This window comes from Bos javanicus, chromosome 9, assembly GCF_032452875.1.
Source record: "Bos javanicus breed banteng chromosome 9, ARS-OSU_banteng_1.0, whole genome shotgun sequence".
Classification (NCBI taxonomy): domain Eukaryota; kingdom Metazoa; phylum Chordata; class Mammalia; order Artiodactyla; family Bovidae; genus Bos; species Bos javanicus.
Window position 1 is genome coordinate 18,540,877 of NC_083876.1, and position 14,877 is coordinate 18,555,753.

Genomic DNA, 14,877 nt, shown 5'->3' on the forward strand with positions numbered 1-14,877 from the left:
GGAAAGGGGAGCTCACTGAGAGGGTGGCCGCATAGAAACCTCCCTCAGGTTTTCCAAGGCCACAAGGTAAGCAAGTTAAAAACCACAGCGCCGCGCTCAGTCAACAACTAGTAAAGGAAACGCGGCAAAATCCTCCGCAAAGCGTCTCTCTCCTCCTCCACAGCGGCTCCTGGACCACCAAGCCCATCCCGACATCCTTTGCGCCGCGCCGCACCAGCCTTGAGGCTCTTGGACCCCTTCGGCCGCCGTCGGCTCTGAGTTGCGACGGGCAACCAAGCAGCCATCGCTATGTCGTTGCAACAGACCCCCCAGTCGCGGGTGTTCGTGGAACTGCTTCCCTGGGCTGACAGGGGCCGGGAGAACTATCTGCTCTCGGGTGGAGAGACGCTGCCCGGCCTCCGCCGCCCTCTCTCCTCAGCGCCAGCCCAAACTCCCACCCGCGAGGTGCATGTCAGCGGCACCGCGGAGGTGTCTGCGAGCCCCGACCGGGCGCAGGTGGTCGTGCGGGTGAGCAGCACCAAGGAGGCGGCGGCCGAGGCCAAGAAGAGCGTTTGCCGCCGCCTGGACTACATCACGCAGAGCCTCCGGCAGCAGGGCGTGCAGGTGAGAGCTCCACCGGCCAGGAGCTTCCAGCCCGACCGCGAAAAGCCGGCGGCGGAGGGTAGGGGCGGGGAAGGTTTTGAGCGTCTAGACACCTTTGTGTCTTCGGCGGCGTGAGGGGCCGCGAGGACCTGCCAGAGTGTATCTCTGGCCCATCCTCCTCAGTTCAGTTCAGTCATTCAGTCGTGTCCGACTCTTTGCGACCCCATGGACTGCGGCACGCCAGGCCTCCCTGTCCATCACCAACTCCCGGAGTTTACTCAAACTCGTATCCATCGAGTCGGTGATGCCATCCAACCATCTCATCCTCTGTCGTCCCCTTCTCCCCTCGCCTTCAATCTTTCCCAGCCCGTCCTTCTAGGGGAAAGTAATTATCAGCCGCAGTGACTTGCAAAACAAAATAATTAAAATTGAGTGGGGTTTTATTTGGTATCACTTGTTGCAGTAATTTGTTTTAACCTTGAAATGACGAACTGTTAAGCTTCAAACAGTAAGATGTAAATGCTTGCATAAGTAGTGTGCTAGATACTGAATCACTTTTTTGTTTTTATTCTGCACCCCTCCTCCCAGCCTGGGAAAGCTTTACATGAAGTGATTCTTTGGTATTTTTCGCAAAAAGTAATATGGGGCTGGGGCGGGATAGGGGGAATATTGTACCCATTTTCGTTTTATAAAGACTCAAAATTTTCTCCGAATTGTTTAGTTTTAGCTTAAAAAAGAAAATTAAGCCAGTATATTGTACATGCCACATATATGAAATACCTCTTCTTACCAGAGATGTTCCTGAAACAAATCCTTAAATAAATCTTGCCCTAAGCCCACTTTAAAAAAAAAAAAAAGAATGAGTCTTATTTAATTCGTACAACACCCCTGTTAAGCAGGTTTTAGCATCCCCACTTTCCAGATTTAAGGAGGTTAAATAATGCTTTGAACACCCCGGGTTATATTTGAACTCCTGTATTCTGAAAACCGAAATCTAGATTTCTTTCAACTAGCCTAGGCTCCAGGTAATTAGAATGAAAGAGAATTAGAAAGCACAGACTTCATAGGCTATCTCAGATCCCTCCTATTACAGAGTAGCCTGAAGGCCAGAGCTGTGATTTGTGGTCCCCGAAACACTGAGTTCTTAAAAGTGCTCTTGTTAGAAATGACACACCCTGAAAAAGCAAGTCTTTATTTTAAGAAGTTTTATTTGTACTTATAAACATAGATTGCATTTATAAACATAGATTTATTTTAAAAGTCATATTGAAAAGATGTCTCTAAATGATTTTACAATTTAGAAGGATCTGCTGCTAATTATAAATTATGTGAATAAAATGAATTTAATATATAGAAATATATTTTCTCCCCAAAACTGCTGCCAGTGCTGCAGACGTATTTGAATAATATAACTAATTCTTAAGTTTTTTGCTTAAAATGTATATGGAGCTCACATGGCTGCAACTTCAAATATGTAAAACAGGATCAATCACTACATCCAACTTAAAGTAATTACATTAAAGACTTAGTGTTCAAGACATGCAGAGGTCAGTAATCTCCAGATTATCTCTGCTGATGGAGGAAAGCAGTGGTAAATAATTTGTTCAGTAGAAAATGCAAATAAAATCATTTATATTACATTTCAGGGTGAATTTAATGAGTCTTCACAAAATCTTTATTCATTTTAAACTTTAAAATCTGTGTTTATAAACATCACTCCCCTGATTAAAAGGCCCCTCATATTCCAAACTCTTTCGCTTAATAGATGGAGCTTAACTCTTGTCATTTCCTGTCATCTCCTGGCCTCATAGACTGACTTCCCTCTTTTTTCCTTTAAAAACCAGCCCAAGTTCACTTCTTGAGCACTTTTTTCCTACACTACTCCCTGTGTACCATACCCCATTCACCACCCTTAATAAAATGTATCACTTTATAATTACTGCTCTCCTTGTCTCTCCTCAGTATTCTAAACCTCTCCAGAGTGGAGATCATTTTGTCTCTTGCTTGCTTTGTATTGATGGGTTATGTTTCATACTCTTCACATAATGTCTACTTAGAAAATGGTTTTTAATAAACTATTCAGCTATCATATAGATCATATATAATTTTATGGTTATATATAGTTTCACCTGTGAAGGCATGACCTCATTTTGAGTGTTTTTATGGAAAAATGTTTTAAAGTTCCAAGCAATATTTACTCATTCAACCATAAAATACTTATTAAACATTCCTGATCACTGCATTTTAAATAATTTCCTGTTTTTCTGTTATCTTCCCTTTTGAAATTTATGAGAACTTTAAAAATTAAGATTATCAGTAACTGTCTCTCATATATTGCAAAAATTTTCCCAATTTAGTATTTGCCATGTAACCTTGTTTGCAGTATTAAACATTAAAAATTTTAAAGATTTATTTAAATTCTCTTACTAGTACAATTTTTCACGATATTTTTGAGTCTTCTAGTAAATCACTTAAACTCTTCGAAGTTTTATTTTCTTCATAAGAAAAGCTTCTCATGAGATTAAAGCTAAATGATAAGAGTTTTTTAAATCCCCAAATTTATAAGAACTAATATAATCTGTTTTTATTGTTTTCTTGTTCTGCTTCATATGTTGGTTAAAGTACTACTGTTTTTATTGTTTTTCATTTCAAATAAACATTTCTCCTGCAAAAAAAAAGTTTTCTGACTTTGGTGTAATGCTTATTGGGTCCTTCGCAAGCCTGAAGCTACATAACTATTAACTAATATTTCCTGGACTTTTTAGGGACCCTTTATAGTACGTTAAATATTTACTACATTTGGAATTTATTTTGGTATAAGGAAAAGGGTTTTGTTTTCTCCTAAATGGGTAAGTTACTGTACTTAAAGCCCTTAAAAATAAAAGTCCCCTTAAAAATAAAAAGTACTGCTTTATTTGATCTTATGGTTGATTCAACAATAAGAAAACAAATAGCTCAATTAAAAAGCACAAAATACCTGAACATATACTTCACCAAAGAATATATACAAATGGCAAGGAAACACATGAAAAGATCCTCCACATTATTTGTGATTAAAGAAATGCAAATTAAACCACAATTTGATACCATTATGCATGTATTGGATTTACTAAAATCCAGTATCATTGATGATAGCATATGCTGGCAAAGATGTGGAACAACAGAAGTTTTCATTCATTGCTGGTGAGACTGCAAAGAAAGTGGTATGGCCACTTTGAAAGACAGTCTTACAGCTTCTTACAAAGTTAGCCTTACTATAGGAACCATTAACCCACATGAGAATCAAAGACTTACGTTCACATATAAATTTGCATGAGAATATTTATAGCAGGTTTATTCATAACTCACTAAAACTTTAGAACTTGGAACAGCCAAGATGTTTTCAACAGCAGAATGGATAACTGTTACATCCACGCATTGGAAAATTACTCAGCAATAAGAGGTGCTATTCACAGAACAACATGGGCAAATCTTAAATATTATAAGTGAAAAAAACAGATTCAAAAGGTTTACATTCTATGATCCATTCATGTGACATTCTGGAAAAGGGAAAACTATAGGGACATAAATCGGTGGACAGGTTGTTTGATGGCAAAGTGGTTAACTATAAAGGAGGTCCACAGAGGAACTTCTCAAGGGGAAAAAATTATTCTGTGTGGTACTGGAGTGGTGAATACATTTGTCAAAACCCATAAAACTAAATCACAAAAAGGGAACGCTAATTATGCAAATTTAAAAAAAAAAAAACAGATCAATTCCAGGACAGAACCCAGACTGTGACAAATGAACCTAACTCTGTTACAAATGAATGACATAATTGCACTGAACGTGGGGACAGAAGGTGAGCAGAGTATCCTAAGTCAGTTTGGAAAATTATATTTTATTAGAAACTAATGATAAAGATGAAAGATATATAAACTCTGTACTCTAGTTAGTAAATGTTTTTTCCAAGGTTTACAGTTCTGAAACTGCTTTATATGTATAGTAGGCTTGAAAAACAGGTGGTTGGTGGCTGAGGGAAATGAGGTTTCTAACTACTGGAGAGGAAATTACAGATAAGAAAGGAAGGTTAGAATGAACTCTCTGGTTCTTAATTAGAGTTAGAAACATCAGTATGAACTCATGTTTAGCTTAGTATATATCAGATGGATAGATGCAGAAACAGTTGTGGATATATGTGTATATGTCACAAAGAGTTGGACAAGACTGAGCGACTGAACTGCAGTGATATGTACCATAGTAATAAAAAAATGATTACATCAGAAAAACCTGAAACTGAGGTATATGGAACTCTATACTATCTTGGCAACTTTTCTGTAGACTTTAAATTTTTCTAAAGTAGAAGTTATTAACAGTTTACAGAACAGCATGTAGAGTATAATTTCATTTATAAAAAATTCTATACATAGATTACAAATTTTTATGTGCATGGATAGATGACTTAATTAAATGTTTACTGAAATATTAACATAAGGGGCTTGGAGACTATTCTTTCTCTAGTATTAGATATTCATTAATTAGTGTATATTATTTTTATAAAAACTATAATGTTAAGTGAAACAATAAAAGATACTTTCTTTTCTGCTACCTTTCCTAAAATTATTTCTCTAATAATTTTTCTGTCAGAAGTCTTATGTACATTTATCAAGTGAAGTGAGGAAAAACTGAAAACAGACATCTAAGAAAATAGAAGATATGTTTACATGTCATAAAAGAATACTAACTGACACGTTTCATGTATCAAGTTTCATGTTTTCAACTTTAAGCAATGTATACAGCATTGGTTTAGTTTATATGTATCAATACTGTAATTTTCTACAGTGAATAATTATTACCATGATAAATATTATCACAAAAATGAATTAATAGTTTCATTGAAACTGACATCAGAGCTATAATTGGAACTTAAGTTCAGATTTTCAGGTTAAAGCTTTTTAGAATTTTCTAGGTCTATAAATGGCTTGAAATTAGTGTATATCTTAAAATTAATGTGCATCTAAATCCTTTACCAAATAACATAATTAAATGATTGAGAATCATCATCTTTATTTAGCATATATTTTAAAGATACAAACATTTATAAAATATAGGTTCTGCCTGTCCCCAAGAGTGGGAGTAAGTCAAGAATTCATTTCACTAAATTTTAAAACCCTTTTGAAACATAAATAAGTTCAATTTTTTATCAGAATTATATACCCTGTACTTACCCAGAGAATCAAAAAGCATTAATGTTACTTTTCTAAGAATAGGCTGGCTTAGGTCCAATATTTCAGGAAATGTTTATATCATAATGGTATTGCATCTCTGTTTGCTGAGTGCCTTCTGTGTCAAGCATTTTATTCACAACTTTTCATTAAATCCTCAGATCAGTTCAATGTGATCTCAGAGCGAGCAGCAGTCAGTGGCAGCTTGAAGCAAGATCTTAGTTTCCTGCCTGGGAATCAAACCTGTGCTGGCTGGGTGAAAATCAGGAATCCTGACCGCTAGACCACTAGGGGCTACTGACGAGAAGCAGAGCCCTGGCCCTTGACCTCTTTGAAAAAAGAATGTTACTAAGAGACCAAGGTTGTAAAACAAGCAGAGATTATTAGAAGCACCATACGTGTGAAAGAGCACAAAGAAAAGCAGTTTATTTAGGACAGAAGTAAAGAGAGCTACACACTCAGAGAAGAGTCAGGGCATCTTTGCTAAGGAGGCGCGCTAAAGGTGTGGTTTGAATTGCTTAAATAGGGGCCTTCTTCCAGGTCTTTGTTTTCCTCTAGCCAATTATCTTGCTTATTTCCCATATCTGATCTGACTCGGCCCTGTCCAATGTGGGCATGAATCTTTTGGCCAACATGGATTCCAGCACAAGGGTCTCTGAGGGGTTGGCAAAACATATGGGTTAGTACCCCCTTCTTTGTTGACCTCCTAGGAACTTTTCTGCACATGTACAGTCAGGGAGGTCTCCTTTTCCTGAAGATGAAAGACGTGGTCATCTTTTTCCTCCAGCAGGGCTTAGTTCCTCTCTGCTCTTGCCACTATCTTTTTCCCGGAAATGTTGGGGGAGGGAGAGACAAGCTCCAATTGCTCAGCCCGACAAACTCCAGTGGCTCAGCCTGTGGCCCCTCTACCTGCTACCTCACAGTGTAACACAATTTTATAAGTGTGGAAACTGTGTCTCAAAAAGTTGAGTAACTTGCCCAAAGTTATATACTATATGTGTTCAGTAAATTAGTATTATTTGTAAGTTAAACATTTTATAAACTCTAACATCCCTACAACATTCAGAATGTTTTATGTACAAATAATGCTTCAGATATATATTACCCTAAGTTCATACTTTTTGAACTAGCTAATGTAAAAATTACAAGTGGAATGACAATTATGAAATATCAGCAAATATTTTTAGGTTTCTGAATTTGTTTTTTTTTAGGAAAGTTTTAAAGCATTAGGCAAGCCAGTTCTTTTCACATATTTTGTTACTCTGATTTTAATAAGTACAGGTTTATACTTTATGTTTTAGAGTAATTGCATTTAGTAGCCAAACATTTAGTGATCATATTCTTGTACTTTATGTTTCAGTCAGAAAATGTAACTGTGACAAAGGATTTTAAAAGGCTAGAAAATGCTTATCACATGGAAGCAGAGGTATGTGTTATCTTCACAAATACTTGGAAACAGCATGACTTTGTGGGGACAATTTGCATTTAATTTTATTCTTGAAAGTCAAGTACAGGAGAAATACTTCTCATGGTGTTGATAAAAGATCATTTTTCTCAAAATCATTTTTGGTGTTAACATATCTGGGTGAGATTTAAGGGAAATTGTTTTGAAATGGAATAAAAATAGCAAGAGGGAAGTAGCATTTAATCTGAACAAAATTTTCATAATGTTATCATGTAGTCAACAGGAAGAAACACTACAGAGGAAAAATTTCTTCTCCTCAGATAAATAGCAAATTAATAGTCATAGCATAAAGGATTGAAAGACTTCAACATTCTTTTATTTCACAAGACTATTTTGTGTTAAGATTTATTTAAAAATAAAAACTACTCAACCTTTGCACAAATTGAAAAAATTGTGTATTTTTTTACACACAATTAATGAAAACATTGAGTTCCTACAACTGTTGAGCTTTTTACTTATCTTCAAAGATTTTATGATCAGGACTTTATGAAGTCAGAGTATGTTATAAGTAGTTACAACCAGCTTAAAATACCGCTGTCTCTTTGATTCCAAACTTCTTGGAGTGTGTGCTTAGTCATACCGCCTCCTTGCCACAGGAAACAAACAAGAGTAGATTAAAATGGACTGTTGTTAGTCCAATCAGAGAACCTTTGCCTTTAGAGGTGGAAAATACCTCAAGAAATCACCTGGTCCTACCTTCAGGCAGATAATATATTATTTTTCCTAAATTTAAGGGTGTGGCTTTAGGCTAAGATACCTTAGGCTCAGACTTTTTAAAGATCATATTACAAGAATTAGAATGGAAATTAGAATCCTGGCTTCTTACCTCTTAAGTTAGTAATTATCATAATACACTGTTGTCCCTATATTTACTTGAATAAATTTGTAATTTTTTCACTTAAATATTAACTATCTGAAGGAATTTTAAAAATACTTATAATGATTTTGGGCTTCCCTGTTGGCTCAGCAATAAAGAATCCACCTGCAATGCAGGAGACGTCGTAGCCACCTCAGGTTCAATTCCTGGCTCTGGAAGATGCCCTGGAGAAGGAAATGGTGACCCACTCCAGCATTCTTGCCTGGGAAATCCAATGGCTGCAGTCCACAGGGTCACAGAGAGTCCGCACATGACTTAGTGACTAAACAACAACAATGATGATGATTTTAGGGATCCACCTGGGAAATGTTGAAGTAAAACCTTGGCTTTGCAATTCCTTTATCTGTCTTTCCACTTCTTATGTTGTTTTCTTGTTACAGTTTCAGTGTTGGAGAGATTTAAAAACCTGGGACACGATAAGCATTCAATAAAAGTCTATTAAAAAGTCTATAGGAAAAGTAGTATAAACAGTTTTCCCTCTCCTTTTCCTTGCACGTTTCCATGTTTCAGGTATTTTCCATAATATTTCTCATCTAATCTTTTCTCAACTCTTCATTTTTGTTGTGAAATACTTTATACGTGGTTTGTGGTTTTAGTGGTTTTAGTTGCTAAGTCGTGTCCAACTCTTGTGACCCCAGGGACTGTGGCCTGCTAGGCTCCTGTCCATGGGATTTTCCAGGCAAGAATACTGGAGTGGGTTGCCATTTCCTTGTCCAATGTATAAATCATACTTATATTTGATTTGTGCATTTAAATCATATTTTTCCTATCTTATATTTCCCCTATATTCAGCAAAAATATTGTTCAAAATCAAAGGCCAATTATAGACTTTTTCAGAAAGCTGAAAAAATTCATTACCATAGACCTTCAATCCAAGGAATGTTAAACAGATTTGGGTAGGTGGAAGAAAATGGTACCAGAAAGGAATAGGACTCTACAGAGAGAAATGAAGAACACTGAAAATGGTAACTACATAGGTAGATTTGATATTTTTCTTATATCTCTATAACTCTACACCTATATAAAAATAATTGTTTAAATAAAAATGATAATGGTGAACTTTAGGGATTATAACATATGTAAAACATACAACAGCAATAGCATGAAGGGAGAAAGAGAAGTATAATATTTAAAGTTTCTTATGTGTGAAATGGTGTATCTCCTGAAGGTAGATTGAGATAAATTAAACATGTATATACTGTAAACTCTAAGGCAGACACTAAAGTAACTACAGGTTACAGTAAAGAAACCAATGAAGGATATCAAATAGAATAAAAAATATACTCTATCTCTTCCCAGAAAGGCAGAAAATGGGGAGAGGGGAACAAAGAAAATATGAGACAAATAGAAAATCAATAGCAAGATCAGAAGTTTAAATATAACCATATCAATAATCACATTAAATAATTTAAGGGGCTTTCCCCATGGCTCAGTAAAGAACCTGCCTGCCAATGCAGGAGACATAAGAGACACAGGTTCGAGCCCTGGGTCAAGAAGATCCCCTGGAGGAGAGCATGCAGGCCACTGCAGTATTCTTGCCTGGAGTATGGACAGAGGAGTCTGGCAGGCTACAGTCCATAGCGTCGCAAAGAGTCGGACACAACTGAAGCAACTTAGCACGCACGCATGCTGATGTATAAGTGAGATGAATGACAGTAATGATATAAGAGATGGGGTGGAATACTTAGGATTATTTTGTTGTTATAGTTATACAACCCATAAAGTGGTATTCTGCTGCTGCTGCTGCTGCTGCTAAGTCACTTCAGTTGTGTCCAAGTGTTATTTAAAGTAGACTTGGATTTGTTGTAAATATGTATTATGTACTTTAGAGAAATCACTAATAAAAGCTTAAAAAATATAGCTGATATGCTAAGAAAGGAGAAAAAAAAAGAAACCATGAAATGCTCAATTAAAATCACAAAAGGCAGAAGACAGAACTTAGAAAAAAGAACAAAGGAAACAAATAGAAAACAGTAAAGAATATGGTAGATATTAATCCAGCTGTATCAGTAATGCTTTGAACATCAGTGGTCTAAATGCAGCAATTAAAAGACAGATTGTCACAGTGGATCAAAAAACACCACCAAACTATATGTTATCTATGAGAAATCTGTTTTAAATATAAAGACATATATAGATAGCCATGGAAAAAAATTAATCATGCTAACACTAAGCAAAAGAAAGCAAGAGTCACTATTGTAATTTTAGACAGAGCAGACTTCATAATAGGGAGTTATCAAGGATATAGAAGGGTATTATGTAATGATACAGGGCAGTTTTCCAAGAAACACAATAATCCATGGGGACTTCCCTGGTGGTCCAGTGGTTAAGACTCTGTGCTTCCAGTGCAGGGTTCAATCCCTGGTCAGGGAACTAAGATCCCACATGCCACACAGTGGCACAGCCAAAAAATAATAACAGTCTTTAATATGCATTCTCCTGAGTGTCAGACTACATCAGGCAAAAACTAATAGAACCTCTAGGAGAAATAGATGAGCCCACCATCATAGTTGGAGTCTCCAACTTCCTTTATCAAAAAGGGACAGATTCAGGGACTTCCCTGGTGGTCCAGTGGTTAAGAGTCTACCTGGCAGTGCAGGGGACATGGGTTCAGTCCCTGGTCAGGGAACTAAGATCCCATATGCCATGGAGCAACTAAGCCTGTGGGCCTCAACTAGACAGACTATACACCACACAAAAAATTCCACATGATGCAGTGAAGACCTGTGTACAGCAACTAAGACCTGATGCAGCCAAATAAATAATTTTTAAAAAAAGGAAAGTCACTTTAAAAAGAAGGGGCAGATTCCGCAGGCATAAAATCAGTAAGGACCTAGTTAAATTTAACAATACCATCAATTGACTGGATATAATGGACATCTACGGGGCTTCTCAGGTGGTTCAGTGGTAAAGATCCACCTGCCAAGCAGGAAACATGGGTTCCATCGGCCCCCGGGATCAAGAAGATCTCCTGGAGAAGAAAATGGCAACCCACTCCAGTGTTCTTGTCTAGAAAATCCCATGGACAGAGGAGCCATGGGTTCACAAAGAGTCAGACACAACTTAATGACTAAAAAACAACAACAAAATGGAAATCTATAAATTACTTCCCCCAAAACAGAATTCTTCTCAAGCTCTCATGGAACATTCACCAAGATAGCACACATTTGGAATTTGGGTCTTCCAAGAATAAGCCACCCGTTCTCAATACTTGGCTCTGCAGTAAACCTTTCTCTGCTCCCCTCACCCCTAAAATACATTCTAGGCCAAAACTTATACCTTAACAAATTTAAAAGGATAGATAACATAATGTCTGCTCTCTGATCACAATGGAATTAAACTAGAAATCAGTAACAGAAACATAATTGGAAAATCCCCAAGTATGTGGAGATTAAACAACATACTTCTAAATGACATGTGGATCAATGAAGAAATCCCAAGAGAAATTTTTAAATGTTTAGAACTAAATTAAAATGAAAATAAAATCTATCAAAAACTATGAGATGCAGCGAAAGCAGGGCTTAGAAATTTTAGCATTGAATGCATATAGTAAAAAGAAGAAAAATCTGAAATAAATAATCTAAGCTTCTGCCTTAAGAAACTAGAAAAAAGAGCAAATTAATCCAAAGTAATATTGAAACCAGTCGGAACATCAGTCTTCCATGGTTAACATCTATGATGAAAGGCAACTGTTCTGTATTGTATAAGATGACTCTTTGCTACTCCAGCCTGTACTTAAGTATCTGTACATTATTGTTTTACATATTTTACATAAAGTATTATATATTTTACATAAAGTACTTCAGTACCTGTACTTTATTGTTTTACATACTGAGCTTGTATAAAGTTTCCTTAGGAAAAAGGTTTAGTTTTCTTCCATAGAATGTTTAAAGACTACAGTTTTCAAGTATTGCTGAATATATAAGAACTGCTTCCACATAGTTAAAGGCAGATGGCATAATGAAATAGATGAGCTTCTGCATATAGATCTGAAAATAACTATTGGATGAAGAAGCATACCTCACTGACAGCAGTGGAGCATGAAGTAATTACCGCTAATCAGGAAGCTAGCTAATGTCTAAAGAGTCATGAAACATTTATCAGGCTAAGAGAATTTAGCCAAATAATAAAATTGAAGGGGAAGCCCCCCAACTCTGTTTCATAAAAAAGTCCCTGACTGATTTAAAATGAATTTTAAAATGTTCAAGTCAACATTAAACAAATTAAAAAATTCATAAGCAAAAATAAATTCAATAACAAAATTTGGTTATAAGTACCAAGTAGGCCTTTCTTATCTGTTACATACTATAAAATGACCTCACTGTAATGTCTTTATTTTTTTTTAACTCACATGTAGAAAAAAAAATTGAAATCAGAAATGAAAATAATTTCAACTGTTATTTCATTTACAGGTCTGCATTACATTTACTGAATTTGGAAAAATGCAAAATATCTGTAACTTTCTTGTTGAAAAGCTAGATAGCTCTGTTGTCATCAGCCAACCCCAGTTCTATCATATGCCAGGTTCTATTGATAACCTTCGGTAAGTTAAGCACATCTTTCAATGACTTATCAACTAATTAAACAAAACTGTTCCATCCTACAGTTTTTGAATGTCTTACTAATCATCTCTGCATTTAATTCCTAAGACGACAAGCCTGTCTTGCTGCTGTAGAAAACGCACGGCGCAAAGCTCAAGAAGTCTGTAACCTTGTTGGCCAAACTCTAGGAAAACCTTTAATAATCAAAGAAGAAGAAACAAAAGAATGGGAAGGCCAAATAGATGATCCCCAATCATCTAGACTTTCAAGTTCATTAACCGTACAACAAAAAATCAAAAGTGCAACAATACACGCTGCTGCCAAAGTATTTATAACTTTTGAAGTAAAGGGGAGAGAGAAGAAAAAAAAACACATCTGAAATTCTGACCAAAATATATTGTGTTTGTATCTTTTTTGTCTATTTTTATACTTTTTATAATGTTTGCTTTTGTCCTAAATATATATATTGTATAGTATATAATAAAGTGTTTCACCCCCAAGCCTGTCAATCCTTGAATATAGTTCCACAGAATACTTAACATTTACTTTCTGTTTTCAAAAACTTATTACGGGAAATACTCTGGAAACAAATGTGTTAGATACACTTGTATACAGACAGTTCATATAAGTGCATGTGTAAATAATTTTATATTTCTACTCTGGAAAGAAATGTTGACACAGTTATTAACATGATTCTTAACATTCATTCTTAGAACAATGGGCTTCTCTGGTAGCTCAGTAAAGAATCCACCTACAATGCAGGAGACCTGGGTTCGATTTCTGGGTTGGGAAGTTCCCCTGGAGAAGGGTATGGCAACCTGCTCCAGTATTCTTGCCTGGAGAATCCCATGGACAGAGGAGCCTGCTGGGCTACAGTCCATGGGGTTGCAGAGTCAGACACAACTGAGTGACTAACACTTTCACTTTCACACTTGCACAACATTCATTCTTAGAACAATGAGCAATATATAACTTTTGATAAAAGGATAATGATGTATACTAAGAAAATATTCTGATGCCAGAAATAAAAGGTAATATATGGACCAGACTGTCTTCACCAGGACTCCTTTAATTATACCAGCTTTCTGCAGTACAAATATAATGCAATCCATGTATGTAATTTAAAATTTCTTAGTAGGCATATTTTTTAAAAAGTAAAAAACAGTTGAAACTAATTTTAATACTTTAAATAACCTAGCATATCCAAAATATCATTTTAGCATGTAACTATTTTCTAAATAATGGGTATTTTATATTCTTTTTTATCGTGTTTTCAAAATCCAGTGTGTATTTTATATTACAGCACATCTCAATTCATATGCTAAATTTTCATCACAAATACTTGATCTGTATATAATTTTCTTAAAATATAGGCAGAAAAAAATAGGTTCACATACCTGTGTTGTTCCAGACACACTTAAAGATCTAGTAACTGAATCAAGTGTCAGTTTTTAAAATTAAAAAAAAAAAAAACTTTTTTTAACCTTCAGTTCCTTAGTTTCACTAGCCACATTTCAGGGACTTGAAAGCCATAAGTAGGTAGTGGCTACCATGTTGGACAGCGCAGAGCCATACACTGAGATGATCCTTAAGGCCATCAAGCAAGTACGTCACTGCTATTGCAATATACACTGTCTAAAGTGTATCTACAGAAAACAAGTCTGTCGTGTTGCACAGGCTTACCATTCCCCACCACACAGCTAGGCCCTTGGGGTTTTTTTTCCCTGATAATTCTTGACACTCATATGCCAATATTTCTCTCCTATAACATAATCCAGTATGCAGTTTCCATCCCCACCCACTTTCTTAAGTGGCACTAAAAACCACTTCTCCATCTCTTCTGTACTATCCTTAGTGGGAGGGAATATGGAAGCTGAGAAGAAGAACTTTAGAATCTGATGCTGCTATTTTAAAATCCTGATTATACCACTTGAGTGTAAGCTTCTTAGAATGGAGATCTTGTCTTTCTCATTCACAACTGCATTCTCCGTCTCTGCATAGTGACAGGGCCAGCACAGAGTAGGTTCTCAAATATCTGCTGAGCATATAAACTGGTTATAAAAACTTGGCAAGTCACTTTAATTAAGCTTCTCTTTCTTCACCAGTGAAATGAGGCTAATATCTATCTTGCAGTGTTACTATAAGGATTAAAGTTGATAAATGTAAGACAATAAAAAATAATGCCTAGTACATAACAGTCATTTGGTA

The 14,877-nt window shown here is 36.1% G+C and overlaps 1 protein-coding gene across 1 annotated transcript; it reads left to right on the plus strand.

Annotated features, from left to right (window-relative positions):
• The first annotated feature begins 193 nt into the window (after positions 1-193).
• On the plus strand, positions 194-14,850 carry IRAK1BP1 (interleukin 1 receptor associated kinase 1 binding protein 1). The gene is made up of 4 exons (XM_061427261.1): positions 194-603; positions 7,147-7,212; positions 12,541-12,671; positions 12,778-14,850. The coding sequence occupies exons 1-4, from the start codon at positions 289-291 to the stop codon at positions 13,046-13,048; spliced, it is 783 nt and encodes a 260-aa protein (XP_061283245.1). The 5' UTR covers positions 194-288; the 3' UTR covers positions 13,049-14,850.
• The last annotated feature ends 27 nt before the right edge of the window (positions 14,851-14,877 follow it).

Coding starts and splice junctions, on each gene's coding strand:
- IRAK1BP1 (XM_061427261.1), top strand. CDS start 289: ATGTCGTTGCAACAGACCCCCCAGTCGCGGGTGTTCGTGGAACTGCTT. Junction 604..7,146: donor TCCGGCAGCAGGGCGTGCAG/GTGAGAGCTCCA, acceptor TTTATGTTTCAG/TCAGAAAATGTAACTGTGAC. Junction 12,672..12,777: donor GGTTCTATTGATAACCTTCG/GTAAGTTAAGCA, acceptor TTAATTCCTAAG/ACGACAAGCCTGTCTTGCTG.